General features: G+C 32.3%; 1 protein-coding gene across 1 annotated transcript; it reads right to left on the reverse strand.

Annotated features, from left to right (window-relative positions):
- Positions 1 to 7531: 7531 nt before the first annotated feature.
- LOC129871545 (translation machinery-associated protein 22-like) lies at positions 7532 to 14472 on the reverse strand. The gene is made up of 7 exons (XM_055946486.1): positions 14211 to 14472; positions 14041 to 14103; positions 11083 to 11144; positions 9581 to 9662; positions 9410 to 9477; positions 9252 to 9335; positions 7532 to 8031 (listed from the first exon to the last, which is right to left on the reverse strand). Exons 1-7 carry the CDS (start codon positions 14356 to 14358, stop codon positions 7975 to 7977), a joined length of 564 nt encoding a protein of 187 aa, XP_055802461.1. The 5' UTR covers positions 14359 to 14472; the 3' UTR covers positions 7532 to 7974.
- Between the last annotated feature and the right edge of the window lie 6178 nt (positions 14473 to 20650).

Below are 20650 nucleotides of genomic sequence, written 5' to 3' on the forward strand. Positions count from 1 at the left end.
GCAAGATTATGAGCGGCACATACGTAAGATTGGAGATTAGATCCAGCTAACACCTGAATAGTCCACTCAAATTTGGATAAAAAAAGTTGTTGGATACAGCCACAAGGTACGAATATATGGAATGGGCTCTAGGAATGATGTACGACGACTCCAATCAGGTTTAGAAGGTATTGGATCGTCACATCAAGCTGAGACCGTTGACGAGGTTCAAATAGCTGTTATGTCTCAGCAAATTGCAAAACTTACACGTGCATTGACAGAATCTGAGGCAAGAAGGGTTGAGGAGCAAAAAAATATGAATGAACAAGTTGAACAAATTAAAGAACAAGTGTTCAACCTCGTCCGTCACCCTCCGCCCCATTATTCAAGAGGGTCCACTCCGGATGACTCTGAGATAGTGATGAATCATAGCAGATAGTCCTTAGGTTTTCTATGTTAGTTTATGAACATTTTGAATTTTTTGGTTAACTTTGAAACGCTTTAAATCGTTCTAAATAATGACTTTATTCATTTTAGGTGTTTAATTATATTTGTTATTATGTATTTTGCGTATTTTGTTCGCTGTTAGTTGTGTTTGAATGGGCTAGTTGCTATGAAGTGAATTAAATTTTGATTGCAGGTGGGTAGCAGAAATCTGCTACAAAAAATATTTTCAGAAAAGCGACGAAAAAGGTCTTTTAGTCCATCACTTTTCAGAAAATCTTTTTTAAAAAAATTTCAAAATAGCGATGGGCAGGGACCCTAAGTCTGTCGCTTTTCTGAAAATTTTTAAGAACTCCAAGAACAAAAGCGACGGACGAAAACCATTAGTCCATCACTTTTCTGTAAAAAAAATTTAAAAAAAACAACACAGCCCGTTACTTTATATTAAATAATTACTTTTTTAAAAAAATAAAGCGACGGAGTCCGTCGTTTCTTTATTTATATTTTTTTAATTAAAAAAAATTAGGGGCGACGCAGTCCGTCGCTTAGCAAAAAAGCAACAGAAGTGACTGCGTCACGTTTCCATCGAGTTTGACCAAAAAAGCGACGCAGTCATTTTTTCACATTTTTTTAGTAGTGTCTCATAATGAAATTTTCGAGACGATTCTAGGATTTAAAGTCTCTTTAAAGTTTATGAGTGGTAAGTTATAACGAATCCTCTCTTTGCCATCGTGATTTAATACACTTCTCAACACATATATAAAAATCCACAACCCTACGATAAGCAAAAAATTACCGAAATTTATAAATGTCAAATTTTAAATCTGTCCCTCGTTGAATTTTGGGGCCATAACTCCCAAAAGAGAAAATGTTTTGTCAAATAGCCAAGAGAGGGTAAAAAAATCTTGCAAAATCAAAACAATGAGAACAAAAAGGTAGTTCATTTAAATGTACCATGAAAATATATTTAGGTTCCACTTCTTAACACATTGATTCTTATCCATAAACTCCAACTTGACTTCACAATTTATGAAATTTATTTACAATATTTCATTTTTGTATTTGTATGTTATCAGAAGTACAATTAAGTACATAAAAGTATATTTTGTTCAATGGCTTAAATCTTTAATTAGATCGATGAGATGATCACACAATTGAACATAATATAAAAGTGTACATAATTCCTTAGTTCGAGTATTCTTACGATCATCCACTATCAAAAAAGATTTTTTATATGTTTACCCAATACAAAGAATTTGTTCGCACGCTAAGAGGCATGTTGGAGATATCACTAAGTAATAAAAATGTGTTTTCTCTAATAATTTAAAGTCTTAGACGATATAATGGTCGCAAAATTAACACCCCCAATAGTGCTAGTAATAGGCCCAATAATGGATTTGTGAGTTTGGAAAAACCTAATGTTTATGCATCGAACGGTGTATATACATATGCTAAAAACGAGCACATATATAATTCGATAATTATTTTAAAATGTACGACATCTAAATTCTGAATTTTGTAGTGCATAGTGTCCTAAGGCTGTACATGTTTTCGACATTGCTCCAAAAACTTCTTGATTTTATAATTTTAATTAATTGCCAAAGATTATCATAATGTAGTAGACATATTGTGCAAAATAGTCAACATGTAATATAACTTTAATATTACTCCTAAATTTATTCTATTAGTATAGATGTCTAATTAATACCAAAAAGGATGACCTAAATTGTAACGACCTTCTCCCTTCATTAGGGATAGGCCAATGAAGAAGGATTTCGGGGCAGAAAACTTTGGGTAGTAACTTCGAAAAATTTGGTCCTAGGCTAGACTTGGACGAATTCTGAGTCAGGTGAATTTTAGGGTGATCACGTGGATGATGGGAGGTAAAATTTATAATTTGATTAGACAGGCTGATAGCCAAGGCGATACAGAGCATTACGGCTTTGCGGAATCGCATTTGAGCTAGTAAAACTCTCGAAATTGAAGTTTGCGTGAGGGGTATATTTTAATACGTCTTTGAAAAGGAATGTGTTTTGAAATGGGGGCTTGGAGAACAAACTCCGAGCTAACTGTTCTCGCATATCCCGCTAGAGAGGGGCTACTAGAGCGGGATCTGTCCCGCCAGAGTGGGACAGTCGCGACTTAAATCGTGAAAAAGACCAGAAATGATCTTTTCTGCAAGAATCAGTTTCTAAAACCCCAAAAGGCGACTAGGGCGATTTCCATTGATTTTTCATGGATTTCCACGCTTAATGTAAGGTTTTTACTCCCTAGATTCATACTTTGATTCTTAGAAACTAGAAGTATCGGTGATAATCATTGGGGGAGGGTTTGAACTGAAAATCTATGGAGGGAAATAGCCCTAGGGTAAGGTTAGGATCATGGGTTTGGCCTAGGGAATGAAATTATATTGTATTTCTTGATAGTTAGGCCATTGTATTGATCCTTGATATGTATTTAATGTTTCTAGACCAAGAATGAGAAGAACGAACCCGAAAAGGGAAGGTTATTGCGTTGTAAGGTTCTGAAAGCTTGAATTTGAGATATGTGATGGTCTAGTTTCCCGTATGTGTTTCATATACTTGTTGAATTGCTTCATGATATGTACGTGTATAAATAAATAGAGATACACGCTAGATTATATGTGAAATGATCACTTGTTGGCCTATTATTGTGATGAACATATTCTTAGTGGTATAAATATTGTAAACATTGAATGTTCTTGTGATTGTGATATCTTGGGATCGGGTGTCATGTTTCGACACATAATTTGGATCGGAGGTCATATTTCGACATGTATTTGGATCGGGTGTCACGTTCTGACACATACTTGGATCGGGTGTCACGTTCTGATATATACTTGGATCGGGTGTCACGTTTCGACACAAAGTTGACTATTTGTAGGTCCCTTGAGAGGACCCTTGTGTGAATTTGTAGCATGTGGAAGACATTGAAGTGTAATATTGAGTTGTGTTTGACTTATTCTTTATACGTATATGCCTATTGTGTTGAAATTTACTTATCTATGATCCACTTACTAGCTAACTGTGTGATCCTACAGTACACCCATTGTTTTGTATACTGATACTACTCTTGCTCTGTCTTTAGTTGAGTACAGGACATATTCGGCCAGTTGCAGAGGGACCTCGGTTGAAAGATTAGCAGGCTGTTCAAAGTCCAAGGGTGAGCTATTCTATCGTGTTGCCGTGGACTTTTCCATTAATCTCAGTCCTTCTTTCGGGACTCAGATGTTTAGACAATGTTTCTATTTATTTACTAGTTTCTATTTGGAGTTTTTCTCCTGTTCTAGACTTGTTAGTTAGAGTTTTGGTATGATGACTTTCAGTTTCCTAGGATATGTTTACTTTCGTTTTTCGTTGTTATTAACATGGTTGACTGAGTTTATGGGAACTCAGCATTATTTCTGGTTTATTCCTGCTTCCGCAAGTCTTTAACTGTTATCTCCTAAAGTTTGATAAGCTAGGCTGTAGAAATGGTTCTCCCACTGTAATAAGTATTGTGGATGTCAGTCACAGCGAGTTGGGGTCGTGACATAAATTATGCATAAATTAATAGTATAGCCAAAAATCTTTAATTATTATGGTATGTCTAGATCTAATTAATTTATAGCCAGAGGCAAATTCAAGATTTAAAATCTCTTGGTGTCACGTTTTTTTGAACACTAACCTATGGTAAAAACTACAGCGTAGATTAAGATAATACTTAATATTTATTAGCAAATTTGCATACAAAATTTAGACTTGTTCTGTTGGTTTAGTTAAGGTTTTATTTGCAATAGGTTTAAGGTTCTAGACCCCACATTGTGGGATTTCACTAGGTTGTTGTTGTAGTAGGTTTAAGGTTCTAATCTAGTTATTCACAATTCTTTTTATAATAAATTAGCTAATAATATTCTGCATGATAAAAAAAAAATTAAGAAAATGCACCCTATAACAGGACTCAAACTTGCATCCCTATAGTGTTAAACCTGAGTTTTATAATTTTAATCAAAATCACATGATGGCGTGGCACCACCTGCCATCAACATAGATCTGCCCCTGTAATTATAGCCCTTTCTCCAATTAGGCTATGTAAGAAACATCTATAATCAACTTTTTATCTTGAAACTTACTGTGCAAATCCCTTATCTGATGGTAACCATAAATATTATTGATTGGACAGATTGCAGTGAGATGATTGGGACATATTCATTTTTAATTAAAAATTTTGAGTTTGAGCCTTTAAAAATATTTTTTAAAACTCTTGAGAGACCCCCCACCCCACCCTCCAAAAATGAGTTTTTCAATACATAAATCCAAATTTACTAGGACACAATGTGAGTATCAAACGCTAAACAAAAAAGGCCCACAAAGATTAAGAAATCATTATCAATATCAAACAAAATAGTTCTATTTATATTCTATGATAATAAAAGAAATAGGAAAAGATTACTCCTTCAGTTTTAAAATAAGTGTTATATTAATTAGCAAAATTCACGTCATTAAGAAATTAATAACTACAATGTATAATTTACCAAACTACCCTATGTAATAAATGTCTCTTGAAATTGAAAACTTTTAAGAAAATGGGGTATAAGAGTATAATTAAAAAAAAATATTTATTTTTTGTTTTGAATTCCTACTGTGACCCTTATTTTGAGACGGGGAAAGTATATACACGATTGCAATTATGAGGCTAGCTATCAATGATCATCATGATATAAATAGGTTGCAAATTTAGCCAAAATAATCATGCTATATGTGCACGCATGCTTGGCTTAAGATCATAATTATCTTTATTTCAATTATTAGCTTTATCAAGGTAATCTCATTATAAAGATTGACATCAACCTCAAGGAATTATTGAAGGGATGAGTTAAAAGTTTTATGCATTTACGGTGTATATAATTCATAAGGTAAGTTGTAAATAATCTTCATAATTAGGGTTGTACAGGGCAAATTGATAAACCGCACCAAACCGACAAATCGAACCAAACCAGAAAAAAATCCGACTAGTGGTTTGGTTTGACTTGGTTTGGTGTTTGGAAAAAAAACCCGACCATTATAGGGTTGGTTTGGTTTTAACTAAAAAAAGTCAAACCGAACCCAAACCGACCCAATTATAGATATACTACTTTTAAATTATGTTATACATAAAAATATTTATTAAAATGTAATTTATAAAAAAAAATTAAAATTTTTTCATAATTTTTGTTTTCTTTCTTACATTTAGATTTGGACTTGAGAAGCCCATCTAAATAATATACAAAAAAAACTCATCTTATAAAGTTATATTATAAAGTTAAAACTTCAAACAGTGTTCTGCCTCCATCTTATATGTTGATATTTTGTACTAGAACTCTTTTTAAGAAGCACTGCTATGTGCTTTTTATTAGATACTATGAAAAACTCGAGAAATCCGAAAAAACCCGAAAACCCCGGAAAAACCCGAAAAATCCGAAAAAAATTGATATCGAAAAACCCGACTTTTATTGGTTTGATTTGGTTTATAGATTTAATAACCCGACACAAATGGTTTGATTTGATTTGTAAAAAATCCGAACCAACCCGATCCATGTACACTCCTATTCATAATAAGCGTTAATCAACAATCAGATAAAAGTAATAATTAATATGCTATCACATGTGAAACAACATTGATAATTTAATAATTCCTTAAAACTATTGGTGTACGGTAAAGCTACCCTAGTTAAAAAGTTGTTAATTTACACTCCATCGCTGAAAAATTAGACTTTGTAAATATGTATATACTAAATATATTTTATTGATAAAAATTCTGATTCCTCCACATACTCAACTACTCTACTCTTGTTTTCTTGTGGTGGGGTTAAGAATGGGGTGTAATCCTCTTATTAAGCAGTGAGAATGTATTACTTTCTTGGGAAAATAAGTTAAAATGGACCTTTGAGAGTGAAATGAAGGATAGGGGATTTGTATTTTTTTTTATTATAAATATTTAATTAGATGTTAATTATGAAGAGATGGGGTTGAATTAGAATATTTAAAAGTTTAGGATAAAAATTAAAAGATCAAAAACTTTTAATAAAACCCTAATTTTCATTCATTTACTCCACTTTTTAAAACTTATGTTCTCTATTTCCCTCTTCTCTTTTCTTTACTCCATTTTTTAAAACTTTTGTTCTTCATTTCCCTCCTCTCTTCTCTTCTCTTTTCTTTACTCCATTTTTTAAAACTTCTGTTCTTCATTTCCCTCCTCTCTTCTCTTCTCTTTTCTTCATTTTTTTAAACGCTCTTGTTTCTTTTTCTTTCATCTTCTTCTTCCTTAACTTCTTTACTTTTTTTCTTCTCCGTTTTTCCCTTTCTTTTTAAACTTTTTGTGTTTTCATCTTCTTCTTCGGATGTTGTCATTCTCATTTTTTTCTTCACTCCGATTTGATTGTGAAAATTATATTAAAAAATTGATGAAAAGAGAAGAGAACAGAAGAGAGGATATGTTGTAAATGTTTATATAAACATGAGTTGTTCAAGCAACCAAGAAGATATTTAAACAACCAAAAGTTGTTTAGTTCAAACAACCAGAAGATATTTAAACAACCCTAAATTGTTTAGTTCAAACAACAGAAGTTGTTTAAACAACCAAAAATTATTTAAACAACCAAAAGTTGTTTAGTTCAAACAATCAGAAGATATTTAAACAACCCTAAGTTGTTTAGTTCAAACAACCAGAAGTTGTTTAGTTCAAACAACCAGAAGATATTTAAACAATCCTAAGTTGTTTAGGTGTTTTTTACAATCCTCTTATATGTTGGACCTATTTGTAAATAGCAAAACTTTGGGGTGTATAAAAATATTCTTTTTAAAATTAGCATAACCCATTAATACCTAATTATACTAGAGTCCCTTTTACCCAATTTTTAAAACTTATGTCCTATATCCTCAAATAGAGAACTCAAAAGTCTCTTTTAATTAAAATCCCCTACTTTCTTAAGACAAAAAGTGGCTTTATGAAACACGTTGCTGTAGTATATTTGAAACTTGGGAAATCTATAAGGCAAATTCAATACTTTGAAATGTAAAGAAAATTTTAATTAGGCATGTGAAACATAAAATAGGTGGGGCTACAAATATAATTTTCTGGTTCAACAAAATTGACTCCACATCAAAAGCCATTGGTGATCGGATGTGCTCACAATGCTAAAACACATCTACACCGCTATCCCAAGCAAGTCTGATCGGTTACATGAACTTTCATCAAAGATGGACATAGCGTATACAGTATCAGCTAAACCAAACTCAATACCTTTGGATTATATCGGTGTATATGTTGGAAAAATCACTAAATAAAATTGAAATAATAAATTTCAAACGCAATAAATCGAAGAGGATAAAATTCCAAACTCAAACTCAATAAAGTACAAATCTTAAATCCATGTATAATCTTCGTTGTCCATGTGCCTATAAGAGTGTGCTCACATTGCCCAGTCTCAAGTCAAAGATAATCAAAATGTTAGTGCTACGAGCATTCGTTCAGGAAACACCCTGCTGGAAACAGGAATGTCACTGCCCAAGTTTATGCAGCTGGAACCTTTTTTCCGTCTTCTATGAAGAATATTGCAGACTCTGGAACCTGAGAACCGCAAAGTTAATGAACGTCAGCTAATATTTTATGAAATTGGACAATTGAACAAGTATGACTATATCTGTGTTCCCAATTAGAAAATGAATCCTCTTTTATTCACTGAGCTATTTTATTCCAATACTAACTAAAGTCTTTTAAGATTATAGATACAAGGGTTGTCTAAAGCTAAATCAAATTACTAGTAGAAATTAGTAAATGGTATATGCAGTGAAAAGGATAAAATGTTGATATGATAACATGGAAAGAATAACAACCATGATGTTGATATGATTACGTGGATAAAACATTCTTTGAGTACATGTAATCTCCAACAGAAATAGTAATTGACAAAATGGAAAGAAAAGATTCTTATGCTGAGCTGAGGCAAAAGGAGGGGGATTCACATGGAGCAAAGGCTGGGAAAAGGAAAAAACCATCTAGTGATGGGGTAATACTGGTCAGTCCCTTTTGTTTGTCGCATATGTGAAGCATAAGATTATTATATCTTCAGATGCATTAATTGGGAAATGAATTCCAATAAAAGTTGGCAATGCCAACATAGAGGACAATGGCCCCAAGCTATTCAGATGCTGAAAAATCTCTGTTTTTATGTTAATGTCATAGTTTTCAACATTGGTCCTGATTTTGACTGATCATATGTTAGCGAGTCTAGCGACCAAAATGCAGTCACAAACTTCTTTAGCAGAATGAAATACTCCCCTCTTTTCACTTTTACTTGTCACGTTTGGACTTGGCACACCCATTAAGAAAACAATGATTGACAAGGCTATTTTACCACACTATTCCTATTAATTGATATTTCGTATTAAGTCTTGAAAAATGATTTGGAGAATAAGTAATTAATGCTAAGGATGAAATATGGAAAAAATAATTGTCTTTTCTTGTTACGTTAAAAGTGACAAATAAAAGTGAAAATCTATTTTTGGAATAGTGGACAAGTAAAAGTGAACAGGGGGAGTATGTGCATCCTATAAAGGTGCATAATTTGATTCAGTAGATTAGTGAAGTACTTTTATGACCAACATACCAGGCATGATGGAGTACGACTGTAAACTTTGTTTCTTTTTATTATAGTCAGAGAAAAACAGGATGTAATTTATCATCTTAAAGGTCGACATTGAACATTATGGTAGAAACTCCAGACACGACATCAAGTGTAACCAGAGTGTGACATATAAAGACAATAATAAGAAGGTAAAACAACATACATCTGGCCAGGTTTCTTTAATGAAGTCCACAATGTCATAGGATATGTCTCCTTGAACATCAATCTGCTCTTTTTCAGTTGGGCCCTAAAGCATCAATCCAGGTTAGGTATCCATCTAACTCACATCAGAGAAAATTAGAAACCACAACTTCAACACACCTTAATAACAGAAGCTCCAGTAGCAAACTTTTTACCAAGCTTTTTTGAAGCATCACTTAGTTTAACACCTAAAATGTCCAAAATAAGCGAAGCTAAATATTGTAGCAATTTGGAAGACAGAAAGAGAAGCAAGACAATGCAAGATAATATACAACTACAGATATTGCTCACCAAAGATTTCGAGGCCCTTGATGGTAGTGATACTCTTTCGTCTGTTTCTGGTGACCTTTTCAATAATAATCTCCTGCTTATCCTACAGAATAACAACCAATCAAATTTTACAACTTGTAGACTTGCTTATCAGTCCAATTTCACAGCATTATATTTTTGGATCGTGGTGCCACTGCTAAACCAATGGATAGGGCTCCATTCTACGCCTTGAAATGAGAGTCACGCTATATGAAAAGTTGTTCAAATATAGTGAGGACTCAGGTTAGCATTAGGCAAGATGATAGTTTCAGTTACCACTGCTTATGAGGTTCTCCTGAGGGAGTGAGGGAAGGAGCAGAAGAATGCGCCAGAATTAAAAAGCAGCTAAAAAGACAAAAAGAAACGATTGGAAGTTGAAATGTGCTAATAGATAAGCCTCATTTGCTGCTACACCATGACAGAGTGGAAAGTAGATCATGCCAAATGATCTGGGATCTCTATGCTCAGTTTACCTCAATAAGATGGAATCATTTCAATGAAATCCACTAGGGAACTTTTCAAATACACATAGTGAGTTCGGCTAGTTGATTTTAATAACTGACACTAGAACTTCCAGTGGAGAGGCTATGGAGGGTGATCATGCTCATGAGTCAAGGCCATGAACCAATTACTTTTCCCCCACACCTCACAGAAACCAAGTTTCTTAACCATGCCTATACTACGTCCACAACGATGAATGCATATCTGAACTGCAAGCATCTTAACAGATGGCTGCAGAAAAGAGGCAATTTAATGACCTCCCAGATTCGTCTAGGTCAGGTTTAGTCAAATTGGTCCAAAGAAGCAAACCTTTGATTTGGCATATAATAAAAGAGATTATATCACAGACCAGACATTAAAGATTCACCGTTGCAATAAAATATCACACAGTTCAACTGAAATTTATTAATATAAGTATGTAACAATGTAAAATTTCCAACAACAAAGATGTCCGTAGTAACTTTGGAAGTTAAACCAATTCACTGATTTTTTCTGGTTGGTAAACTGATTGCTCTTTTTATTTCTGTAGTCTCTACCTATTGCCTCTTCTGCTGAGAAAGAACAGACAAGGAGAAAATACTAAGGATGCTTGCATATTCACATTGCAGTGAAAACCCATACTGAAGCATAACAGCTTCAAGTTAGTTCAACAAGGTGAAATAGCATCCATCCATTATTTGAATATAAATGATAAAAGCAAGATTTGTAACTTAACATCTCAATACAAAAGAGTGAAACTTTTCAATTAAAATGATCCTGATTCATAATTTGTTGGTCAAACTACAACCTTAAGAAGATAGCTGTTAGGGAACAATAATGAAAAGTTCTACAGGCACAAGAATTCAATGGGAGAATTACAAGAACTTCACGTCATCGAATTTTCTAAGAGCTTATAACATCACATGGATGGCACAGAGCCATGACATTTTGAAAGAAGGATTAATATGCATTAGACAAAAAGAAAAATGCTTGAAATTTCTTACTTTCTTTTTTATTTTTCCACCAGGAAGGCGCTTGACTTCTTCTTTCTTAGATGTAGAAGAACCTGACCCAACAAAGGGAACAGAAAGGTTAAGAACAGAATTTTAACATGCAAAGGGGAAAGTGGATAAAATGAAATCCAAAAGCAAAAAAAAAAATCAAAAATCAAGCCCTATAGTTCTTTGTTCAAACTTTTCTCTACAACTATTGGCCCCATAGGGAAGGTAGACAGGGTTTAAAACATCAAGTAAATATTGTTCTTCCAAGAACAGACAAAAAACCCAGAAATGCAGATGGAAAGAGGAAGGTTAAGAACATAATTCAATTTGTGAGAAGGTAGATTAAATGCGCGTGAAACTCAAACCAAATACCAAATCCAAGATTTCTAACACTTGCCAAATAGAAAAGTTCAAGAACAAGATTCAATTTGTTGGAAGGTAGCTAAATGAATATCAAAATCAAACCTCATAGTTCTCAATACCATCAAGTCAAAGCGATGAAATGAAAAGTTGCAATAAGCAAAAAGGAACTTGACATCTTTGAAATTTTTCATTATTACTCCTCCTTTAACACATATGAGCTATGCAATATGGTGAAGTTTCTTCAATCTTCACGTCTTCCATTGTGGGAGTTCGGGAGGATTCATCCCATTTGATAGCAAGCTCAGCTAAAAGTGCTACTCTCTCACCATTCCTGGTCATTAACGTAATGCAATGCCCTAGCAAAGTGTTGTAGAATGCAACTGAAAGGGGTTGTTTTGGTAAAGCGGCTATAGTGTAGCAACAAAAGAAGTACAGCCCACTCACAGCTTTCTTCTTATGTGACACCTTTACTTCACCAATGTTTGCGGAGGGGACCAGTCTCAAGTCCATATAAAGGAGGAGAGTGAGGTGAGTTGATGGACAACAATAAAATAGTAATCAAATTTTATCAAAACTCATGAATGAACTTGCTGAGATGTCTAGGCATGCATTATTCGGTGCCTGAGTATGGCATTACATGGGTAAAAGGTTCCACAACATCTCCACCCGGGTGTGAGGAATATAAGCAAGGGTTCCAATGTGATGGACGAGTTTGGGTAAAATGGACCAGTGTGGGTAAAGAAGTTAGTCCTACCCATCAGCGACCAGTGTGGCGCTAGATCGAATAGGCAGTTGTTACATAAGGTTGTTGACAAAGAAATCAATGGAATAAATGGGTTCCTTAAAGAGATGGAGAGCTTAGGATAAAAGTTTTGTGTGTTTATAACATAGCTCTGTTAGAGAAGTAGATGTGCAGATTGGGGGTAGAGGAGCATGCATTACGAAGAAAGGTAATAGCAGATAAATATGGAATCATAGAAGGGGGTTGAAGGACTAAAAGCATCACTATCCCTTTTAGGTCCGGCTTTGGAGGAACAATGTGAAGGAACGGAGAGAGGCAACATGACATTCAAGGTAGGGAACAAGAACAGTATCAACCTTTGGAAGCACACATGGTCTAGATATAATACTTTGAGGCTCACATCAAACATCTAAAGAAGCATGAGCCAAAAGGAATGCAATCCAACATATACGAAGGCTACAAGATTGTGATGTTCCTCGGACCGACAATTTAGGAGGAACCTTTGGGATTTGGAGGTAGCAGAATTTCAAAGCCTAATTGAAATGCTTTATAATCACAATACATCATTGAACCAAGACTCATAGAGGTGGAGGGGGGAGCGGCAGTAAATTGTTCCTAGTAATGTCCTAGTACATTAAACCTTTAATCAGGGAGGATTCGATCTCCTGCACCATTTGGATACCTATAGTGCCACTTCTTCACTTGATTGGCAACGATAAGAGCAATCCTAATAGTTGAAATTTAAGGAGAAGGATCACATATGTTATTTGGTGTTATATGTGTAAAGAGCTCGAGCGAGGATGCGGATCTCTTTTTGTATTGTCAGCTAGCTAAGCATTAGTGGTGGTAGAGTTTTGAGATGGTTCAAGACAAAAATGGACAACACCAAGCACCGAGGCCGCATTGCATCAATATGGATCCAATAATCCATTGGGTGTACATTCAGGAGGCACTATTTAGTTGGAATTATAAAAGATAGAAGATGGGATGCAAAATGACTTTGAACACTTGAGGAATAACCTCTCATTTCTAGTTTCCTTTTGAAACAACAATTAGGTCCCAAATTGTGAAAAAAGATTAGGTGTCTTTCACAGAAAATTACTCCATCCATGTCATTTTATGTAACAATGTCTCCTTCAAGTCAGTTCAAAACGAACGAAACATTTTTCTTTTTGAAAACAATTTCATCTTAGAAACCCCATTCTATCCTTAATGATGCGATTTTATAGCTACAAAAATGTCATGGCTTGTTTACGACAACAACTTTCAAGAGTCTTTGTATCTTTCTTAAGCTCCTTGTTTAGTCAAACACATTCACATAAAATAGGAAGGGAAGGAGTATATCTATTTATAGGTCCTCTACTTCTTGATATATCACTTGTATCCACCGTTGTTCCCAACACTTGTTTGGATAGTTGTTATCTATCGTATTGTATTGTGTTGTTAGTTTAAATATAATGTTTGTTTCAATTGTTACTTAAATTTTATTGTATCATATCATAGATGAAAAGTCCCATTTTATACAAAGACCGATTTGGTGTGATCGCATCGTTACATTATTCTTATTTTCTCATTTTGTCTTTACTTAATATCTAATAATCCTATTTTATCTTTCACACTACCTTTTTTATAATAGCTATAACTCATACCCCACTTTTCTTATAAGATTTATCCTTCAAATTGCTAACGTGTGACATTCCGTAACGACATAAAACAACACAATCTATTCAACATTGTATTCATCAAAACAACACAGTACTATGCATAATTTAAAAAAATAAAAAATAAATACTGTTTTTCTTCATAAAAGCCAAGAAACTCATGTTTCAATTTACAGGAAATAAAAAGAAGTTTACCTTCAGAGATTGAAGTCGACTGGAGCTGATCAGAGACTTTATCAGCTTCTTTCAAATTGGAATCTGCAAAAACAAACAAATACATAAACTAATCAACCAAAAAACAACAACAACAAGAAAATAGATAAATAATAGCACTACATGCTCAAATTTTTAGGGTTTATAATAACCTTTAACAAGGTCCGGGTAGAGATCGGGTGCGTTTTGGATCAACCAGGGTTTGCATTTCTCAAATTCGGATCCGAATTCACAATACTCAGCGGGTAACCCGCAAACTCCACAATATTGAACTTCAACTGGTTGGAGCTTCTCCGCCATTACAGAAGAAACTCAGAGAAAAAAAAAACTCCGGTTCCGTTGCTCTGGAGAAATATGCTGAAACTTGAAGTAGAAATTGTCACGTAAAACGATGACGTTTTTCCCTCCCGGTATTGTTCTCGTGTCAAAAGGGGAAAGTATTTGTTGGCTCGACTAATAGTGACTATCCAAAAAAATCACAAAATTTGATCTGACTTTTAAATTAATGGACTTAATATAAAATGGATCGAGCTCGATCGATTTAATGTGAAGTAATTTTAGGCTTTGATCTAACTAATAGAATAAATTTAAAAACTAATGATGACTATAGAAATACTATAAAATTCGATCGGCATTCGAATCGATCGATTTAATTCTAATTTTTTTTAATAAAATAGACCAAGCTCAATTGATTTAAAGTGGAACAACATTGGGCTTTGATCCAACTAATAGAATGAATTTAAAACTAATGATGATTAGTGGCTATGAAAATACGATATAAATTGACCTAAAATCAACCGTACTCAATTGATTTGATTTTAATTTTATTTTATTTTTAATAAAATCGATAGAGCTTGATTGAATTTAATTCTTATTTTAATATAATCTAGCGAAAAAGAAGTTTAGCATCTCAAAACGAGTGAGTTGGAAGGATATTGACAAATATTAATATGCATTTTATAATCAACGTTAGTATATGTTTATTTATTTATTTTTAAAATAAATATTACCAATAACATGTTTTAAAGAATACAAAGTATATAAGGAATTGTTTCAACTTATAAGCAATTGGTAATCCAAAAAATTATATCAACATTGCAATTTCATTGATTATTGCAAATTATTATTGCATTTTTTCAAGATATCATGGCATGTTTAATGTGAAGAGTTACCTTATTATTATTCCATTTTAATTACCAAGTTATTATAGAAGATTTAAAACAAAGAGTTAGTTAAAATTATAAATCAAATCGATATGATGGAGTAAAAATTCTTTACGTTGTCCTCATTTCATAAATTTATACTTAATTAATCATTAAATTATATGAGAAGAAATAATTTTTTACTTTATTTTCTAGCAACAATCGAACCTACGATATATATCTGTATTTTTAATACTTTATAATACTGAATAATTAAACATTAATATTTAAAGTTAATTAAAGACTCTTTATGTCACTCATTCTTTCTTGCTTAATTTCTAGGCAGATTTGATACGAACATTTAACACGAATCTTGGAATCTTAAGGTGCCCAATGATACAATAGCAAATTTAGTGTTCAGTAGTAAAGTTAGAAATTTCGCTAAAAATATTAAAGATATACTATATTATTTATTTTTGGATGAGAAGTGTTCAATTAATTATCGTTAAACTTATATGATTCCATCATCGCCAATACTAGCTTTGGGGGATCGTTTGGCTTGGACCGTGTCTCCCGAACAATCTCAATACATATGGCTCAAGATGATTCCACATATCGAGGCCGGCCAACGTGTTATGCATCTCTGGTGTTCTGCTCGGAGAATAGAAAGAGTTGAAATACGACTATCCAAACTAAAATTTTACACACACTTATATATATAATGTCAAAAATAAGTACAGAAAATGTTGGATATATAATTTGAAATTCACACTTCCAACTTTTAAAATATACAAATTTTAAATTCTGAATTCGCTTACGCGATATTTTGGATAAAAAGTTTGTTCTGTCGTGAAAGAAGTTACAGAAAAGGCATGTCAAATGAGATCAATCTTCTTCTTGGTGAAATCCTACTAGCCAAAATCAAAGGAAAATATAATATTCATAACCTGTTATATATATTCTTTTTAAAATTAATCAAACATTTCAGAGCATCAAGAAAACTCATTAAAAATTGATTATTTTTAAGTTGTTTTATTATTGTCTTTCGTATTTATCTTGATTTGAGACTGACAATCTGGACAATGAAGATTAACACGAATTCAAATTTTATATTTTATGTATTTTTGAATTTAATCTGACTCAAATATATCTAATTTAAATTAACTTATCATATACCACTCTTGATAAAGATTCACGTGATTGATCCAACTTATTTGAGATAGAGGCATAATTGTATTTTAGCATTGTCATGAGCCCATACAATCCACCAACAGCTTTTGATGTGGAGTCAATGTTGTTGGACCCAAATATCACATTTGTGCCCTACTTTTATTTTTTTATGACTTAGATTAGCCCCACCTATTTTATGTTTCACATGCCTAACTAAAATTTTCATTTTATATTCCAAAGTGTGAATCTATCTTCTAGATTGCCCAAGTTTCAAATATACTACAGCAACATGTTTCATAAAACACCTTTTTGTCCCAAAAAAGTACACCACACCAAAAATAATTTTTAGCGACAATTAATTAACGAAATAGTTTAATTGTTACTAAAAATATCTTTTTAGAGACAATTAACAATCTTTGTAAATGTCGCTAAAACCTATAGAAACATTAGATCTAATGGCAATTAACTACTGCCGATAAAAAAATTAGCACTTTTTGTTAATGTGCATATTTATCGCCGTTAAAAATTATTTTTATTGTAGTGGTAATACATTCTTACTATTTAGTAAAAGATTTACACCCCACCACAAGAAAACAAGAATAGAGTAATTGAGTAGGAACCAAAATTTTCACTAAGAGGATTAATAGTGCCTATATATATTTACGGGTCATTTGGTAGTTAGTTAGAATTATACAGATATTAATAATGCAGGTATTAGTAATACGAGTATTAATTATGCAAGTATTATTTAATCCATCGTCTACCTCGCATAAGATATTACATTAACTTCCTCATGTTTTAGATATGTATTAATTATGGGGACTTCTAAATTGTAAACCAAACCCGGAGTAATATTATACATGAATAACTTACATTCTAAATTAGCTATCAAATGTTGTATAATTTACGTAGAAATCAATATATATACATAAATAAGTTACCTTTTTACTAGCTATCAAACGACCCCTTAATAGTATCGGAACTAAAATGTTTACTAGGAGGAGTACTTAATACTTAATGTAGCGAAACTAAAAATTCTATTTAAAAAAAGTACTTAAATTATGAAAAAGTAAATGCATGAAAGAGTCAAAGATAATTCAACTGTATTTTATTTTAATTTTACCTATTTACTAACTATAATTTTTTAGTGAAGGAGTGTCAATTGGCTCTACCATATTGTACGCTGACAATTTTAAGAAAATTTTATTTTATCAGTGATTTTTAAAATTTAATAGCATGTTAGTTACTATATATTTTTATCACGTTGTTGAATAACACTTATTGTGGAGATTATATGTAGATAGAAGGGTTTGTGGTCGTAGATTATGACATTTTTCATCTTGAATTGGTTAAAATATACAGAATTTCTGACTTTTCGTGGAGGATTAGATCCTGTAACTGAAGGTTAGTTGAGGTTGAGTGTTTTCTCATTTTTCTGCAGGATAGGCTTGGTAATCGTACTTGGACCTCCTTTCTTATCCATGGTATTAGCACTATTCTCGTAGTTTCATATTCTTCAGATATCACCTGTGTTTTTTGTGCTTCGAACATTACATTGTTTTATTGTCATGTTGTTCATTCCTCTGTATGTAGTGTTGTTCTTCACTTCACATTATTTCGTGGTTTTTACTACTCTTATTTTTGTATTCCTTTTTCCAAATTACTTGGATATGTTTTATTTTAAATCGAGGGTCTTTCAGAAATAACATCTCTATCTCTAAGAGACAAGGGTAGGATCTGCATACACTCTATCATCCTCAGATTACAGTACTTGTAAGATTACACTAAGTATATAATTACTATATCTTATAAATAATTTATTATATACACCGTCAATGCATAAAACTTGTAACTCGTTCCTTCAATAATTCCTTGACATAGATGTCAATCTTAATAATGAGATTACCTTGATAAAGCAAATAATTGAAATCTTTAATCAAAGATAATTATGATCTTAAACCAGCATGCGTGCACACGAAGACTAAAAAGACTTAAAGAGATGGGAACATAATTATTTTGGCTAAATTTGTAACCTATACATAGCATGATTATTATTGATTAATTAGCCTAATAATTGCAAACGTGTATCCCATATTATAGAATTTTTTTTTGTCTTAATATTAATGATTTTTTTGCAATACTTAATTTGTGGTTACCATCAGTAGGGATTTGCTCAGTGATTTGCAAGACAAAAAGTGATTATAGATGTTTCTTACATAGCCTAATTGGAGAAGGGGCTATAAATTAAATTAATTAGAGCTAGACATACCATAATAACCAAGGATTCTTCTATGGATAGACTATTAATGTATGCATAATTAGGTCATTCTTTTTGGTATTTAATTAGACAGCTATACTAATAGAATAAACATTAGGAGCAATATATTAAAGTTATATTACATGTTGACTATTCTGCACTATATGTCTACTACATCATGATAATGTTTGTCAATTAATTAAAATTTTAAAATCAATAAGTTTTTGTAGTGATGATAATATAAGCTCAAGAAAAAGTGGAAAACATACATGTACCAACAAATTTAAAATTCAGACGTTGTAGATTCTGAAAAATATTTATATTTTACTTATTTTTTCATACATGTATATACAATTTGACGTCTAACACTAGATTTCGTCAAACTCACGAAGTATGTATCCATTACTAAGTCTATTATTGACTTTGAGTAGTGTTGAACTTGATGATCACCACGTTTAAAATTATAAACTATTAGAAATAACACACTTTTATTAATTAATAATATTTTCAATATGTTTCCTGACGTGCAAGCACGATTCTTTATTTATGGGCCAATTAGTATATAAAATTTATTCTCGATAATAAATATCGATGAAATTCAAACTTGTTTTATATTTTGTATATGAATCATGGTAAATTATGTAATCATTTCATTTTTAAAAAAATTGTAAAGCCAAGTTGGAGTTGTGGATAATGAGGAACCCAAAGAATCTAAGGGACCCAAGTATATCTTCATCGTACATAATTGTTTGATTTTGCAAGATTTTTACCATTTTTGGCTATTTGACAAACAGTTTTCTCTTTTGGGAGAGTGGCCACAAAATCCATCCAAATTTTGGAAATTGTCCACAATTTCGAATAAAATGATTTTATTTTTTCTTAATATATTACAACTTAATTTTCTTTCTAATAAATGTGTGGTATATATATGCTGGATGACGTTGTAAAATTAGTTAATAAAATGAATATTTTTTTATCTGATTCGTTTAAATTTGAGTGAGTTAATAATTCATCCATGTCATAGATAGACACTTTATAATTTGACCTCAAGATAAATAAATTAATATTTTAATTTTGAGGATGGACATCTAGATAACTCAATTCGTCTCTACAGTGTCAGTTAAACACTAACTTACAAAACGGTCATTTAGATACCTCTAAAATTTATATGATATGTCAGCGTTGGGTGTCCACTAGATACCGTTAGGAAGAGTTGTGGTATCTAGAATGAGTGCACGCATCCTCAAAGTTGAAGTGTTTAGTTGTTAGTTAAGAGTAAATTAAGATGTCTATCTATAAGTTATGCTGGACTAATTTTTTAAAAAAAAGATATAATTCAAATTTATTATTTGTTCGGATCATTTTGATCTGCTCAAATTCAACCCGCTAATATAGTAGCATTTTGCATAGATCCATCATTGTCATAACTTTTACTATGTTTGTCATACCAGCTCATCTTGCAGAATATTTTTCATTGGACAATACGATTTTCTTCTACAGTACTTTATCATGATAACCACGGGTTCTAATTGTCTACCATAGTGTTAAGTGATCAGAATTTTTCTTGGATTCCGTTCATAATAAAATCTAAGTGCTTCGAGTTTCCTCTTTGATATGTAACTATAGAATATAAGTTTGTATGAGGTAAAAATTGGACTTAATAGTTAAGACTTAGGCGAATGATTAAGAGGGGCACGTGGCAAAAATAGGTCAAACGTGACTCAATTACTGTTATTCTCAAAACGTGATCGATAAGGATAATCTTATTCATAAAAGATTCGAATTCAAGACAGTATGATCAAATTGATGTCATATCAACAAAGTTCACCTAGCTCCGAAAGTACAGAAAACCGGACATTAAGTTGTGATCAAACAAAATAAGATCAAAATTTCAACCGCCGTAGAAGATTCGAGATCTTCGCCAGCCATTACATAACTAAAGTAATGTTACAAGTAATGGACTTAATAAGGGTGAAATTCTTGGATTGTGCTTTTTAGGGTTTAGCTATAAATATAGTCTTCT

The sequence above is a fragment of the Solanum dulcamara genome, chromosome 10 (genome assembly GCF_947179165.1).
Source record: "Solanum dulcamara chromosome 10, daSolDulc1.2, whole genome shotgun sequence".
NCBI lineage: Eukaryota > Viridiplantae > Streptophyta > Magnoliopsida > Solanales > Solanaceae > Solanum > Solanum dulcamara.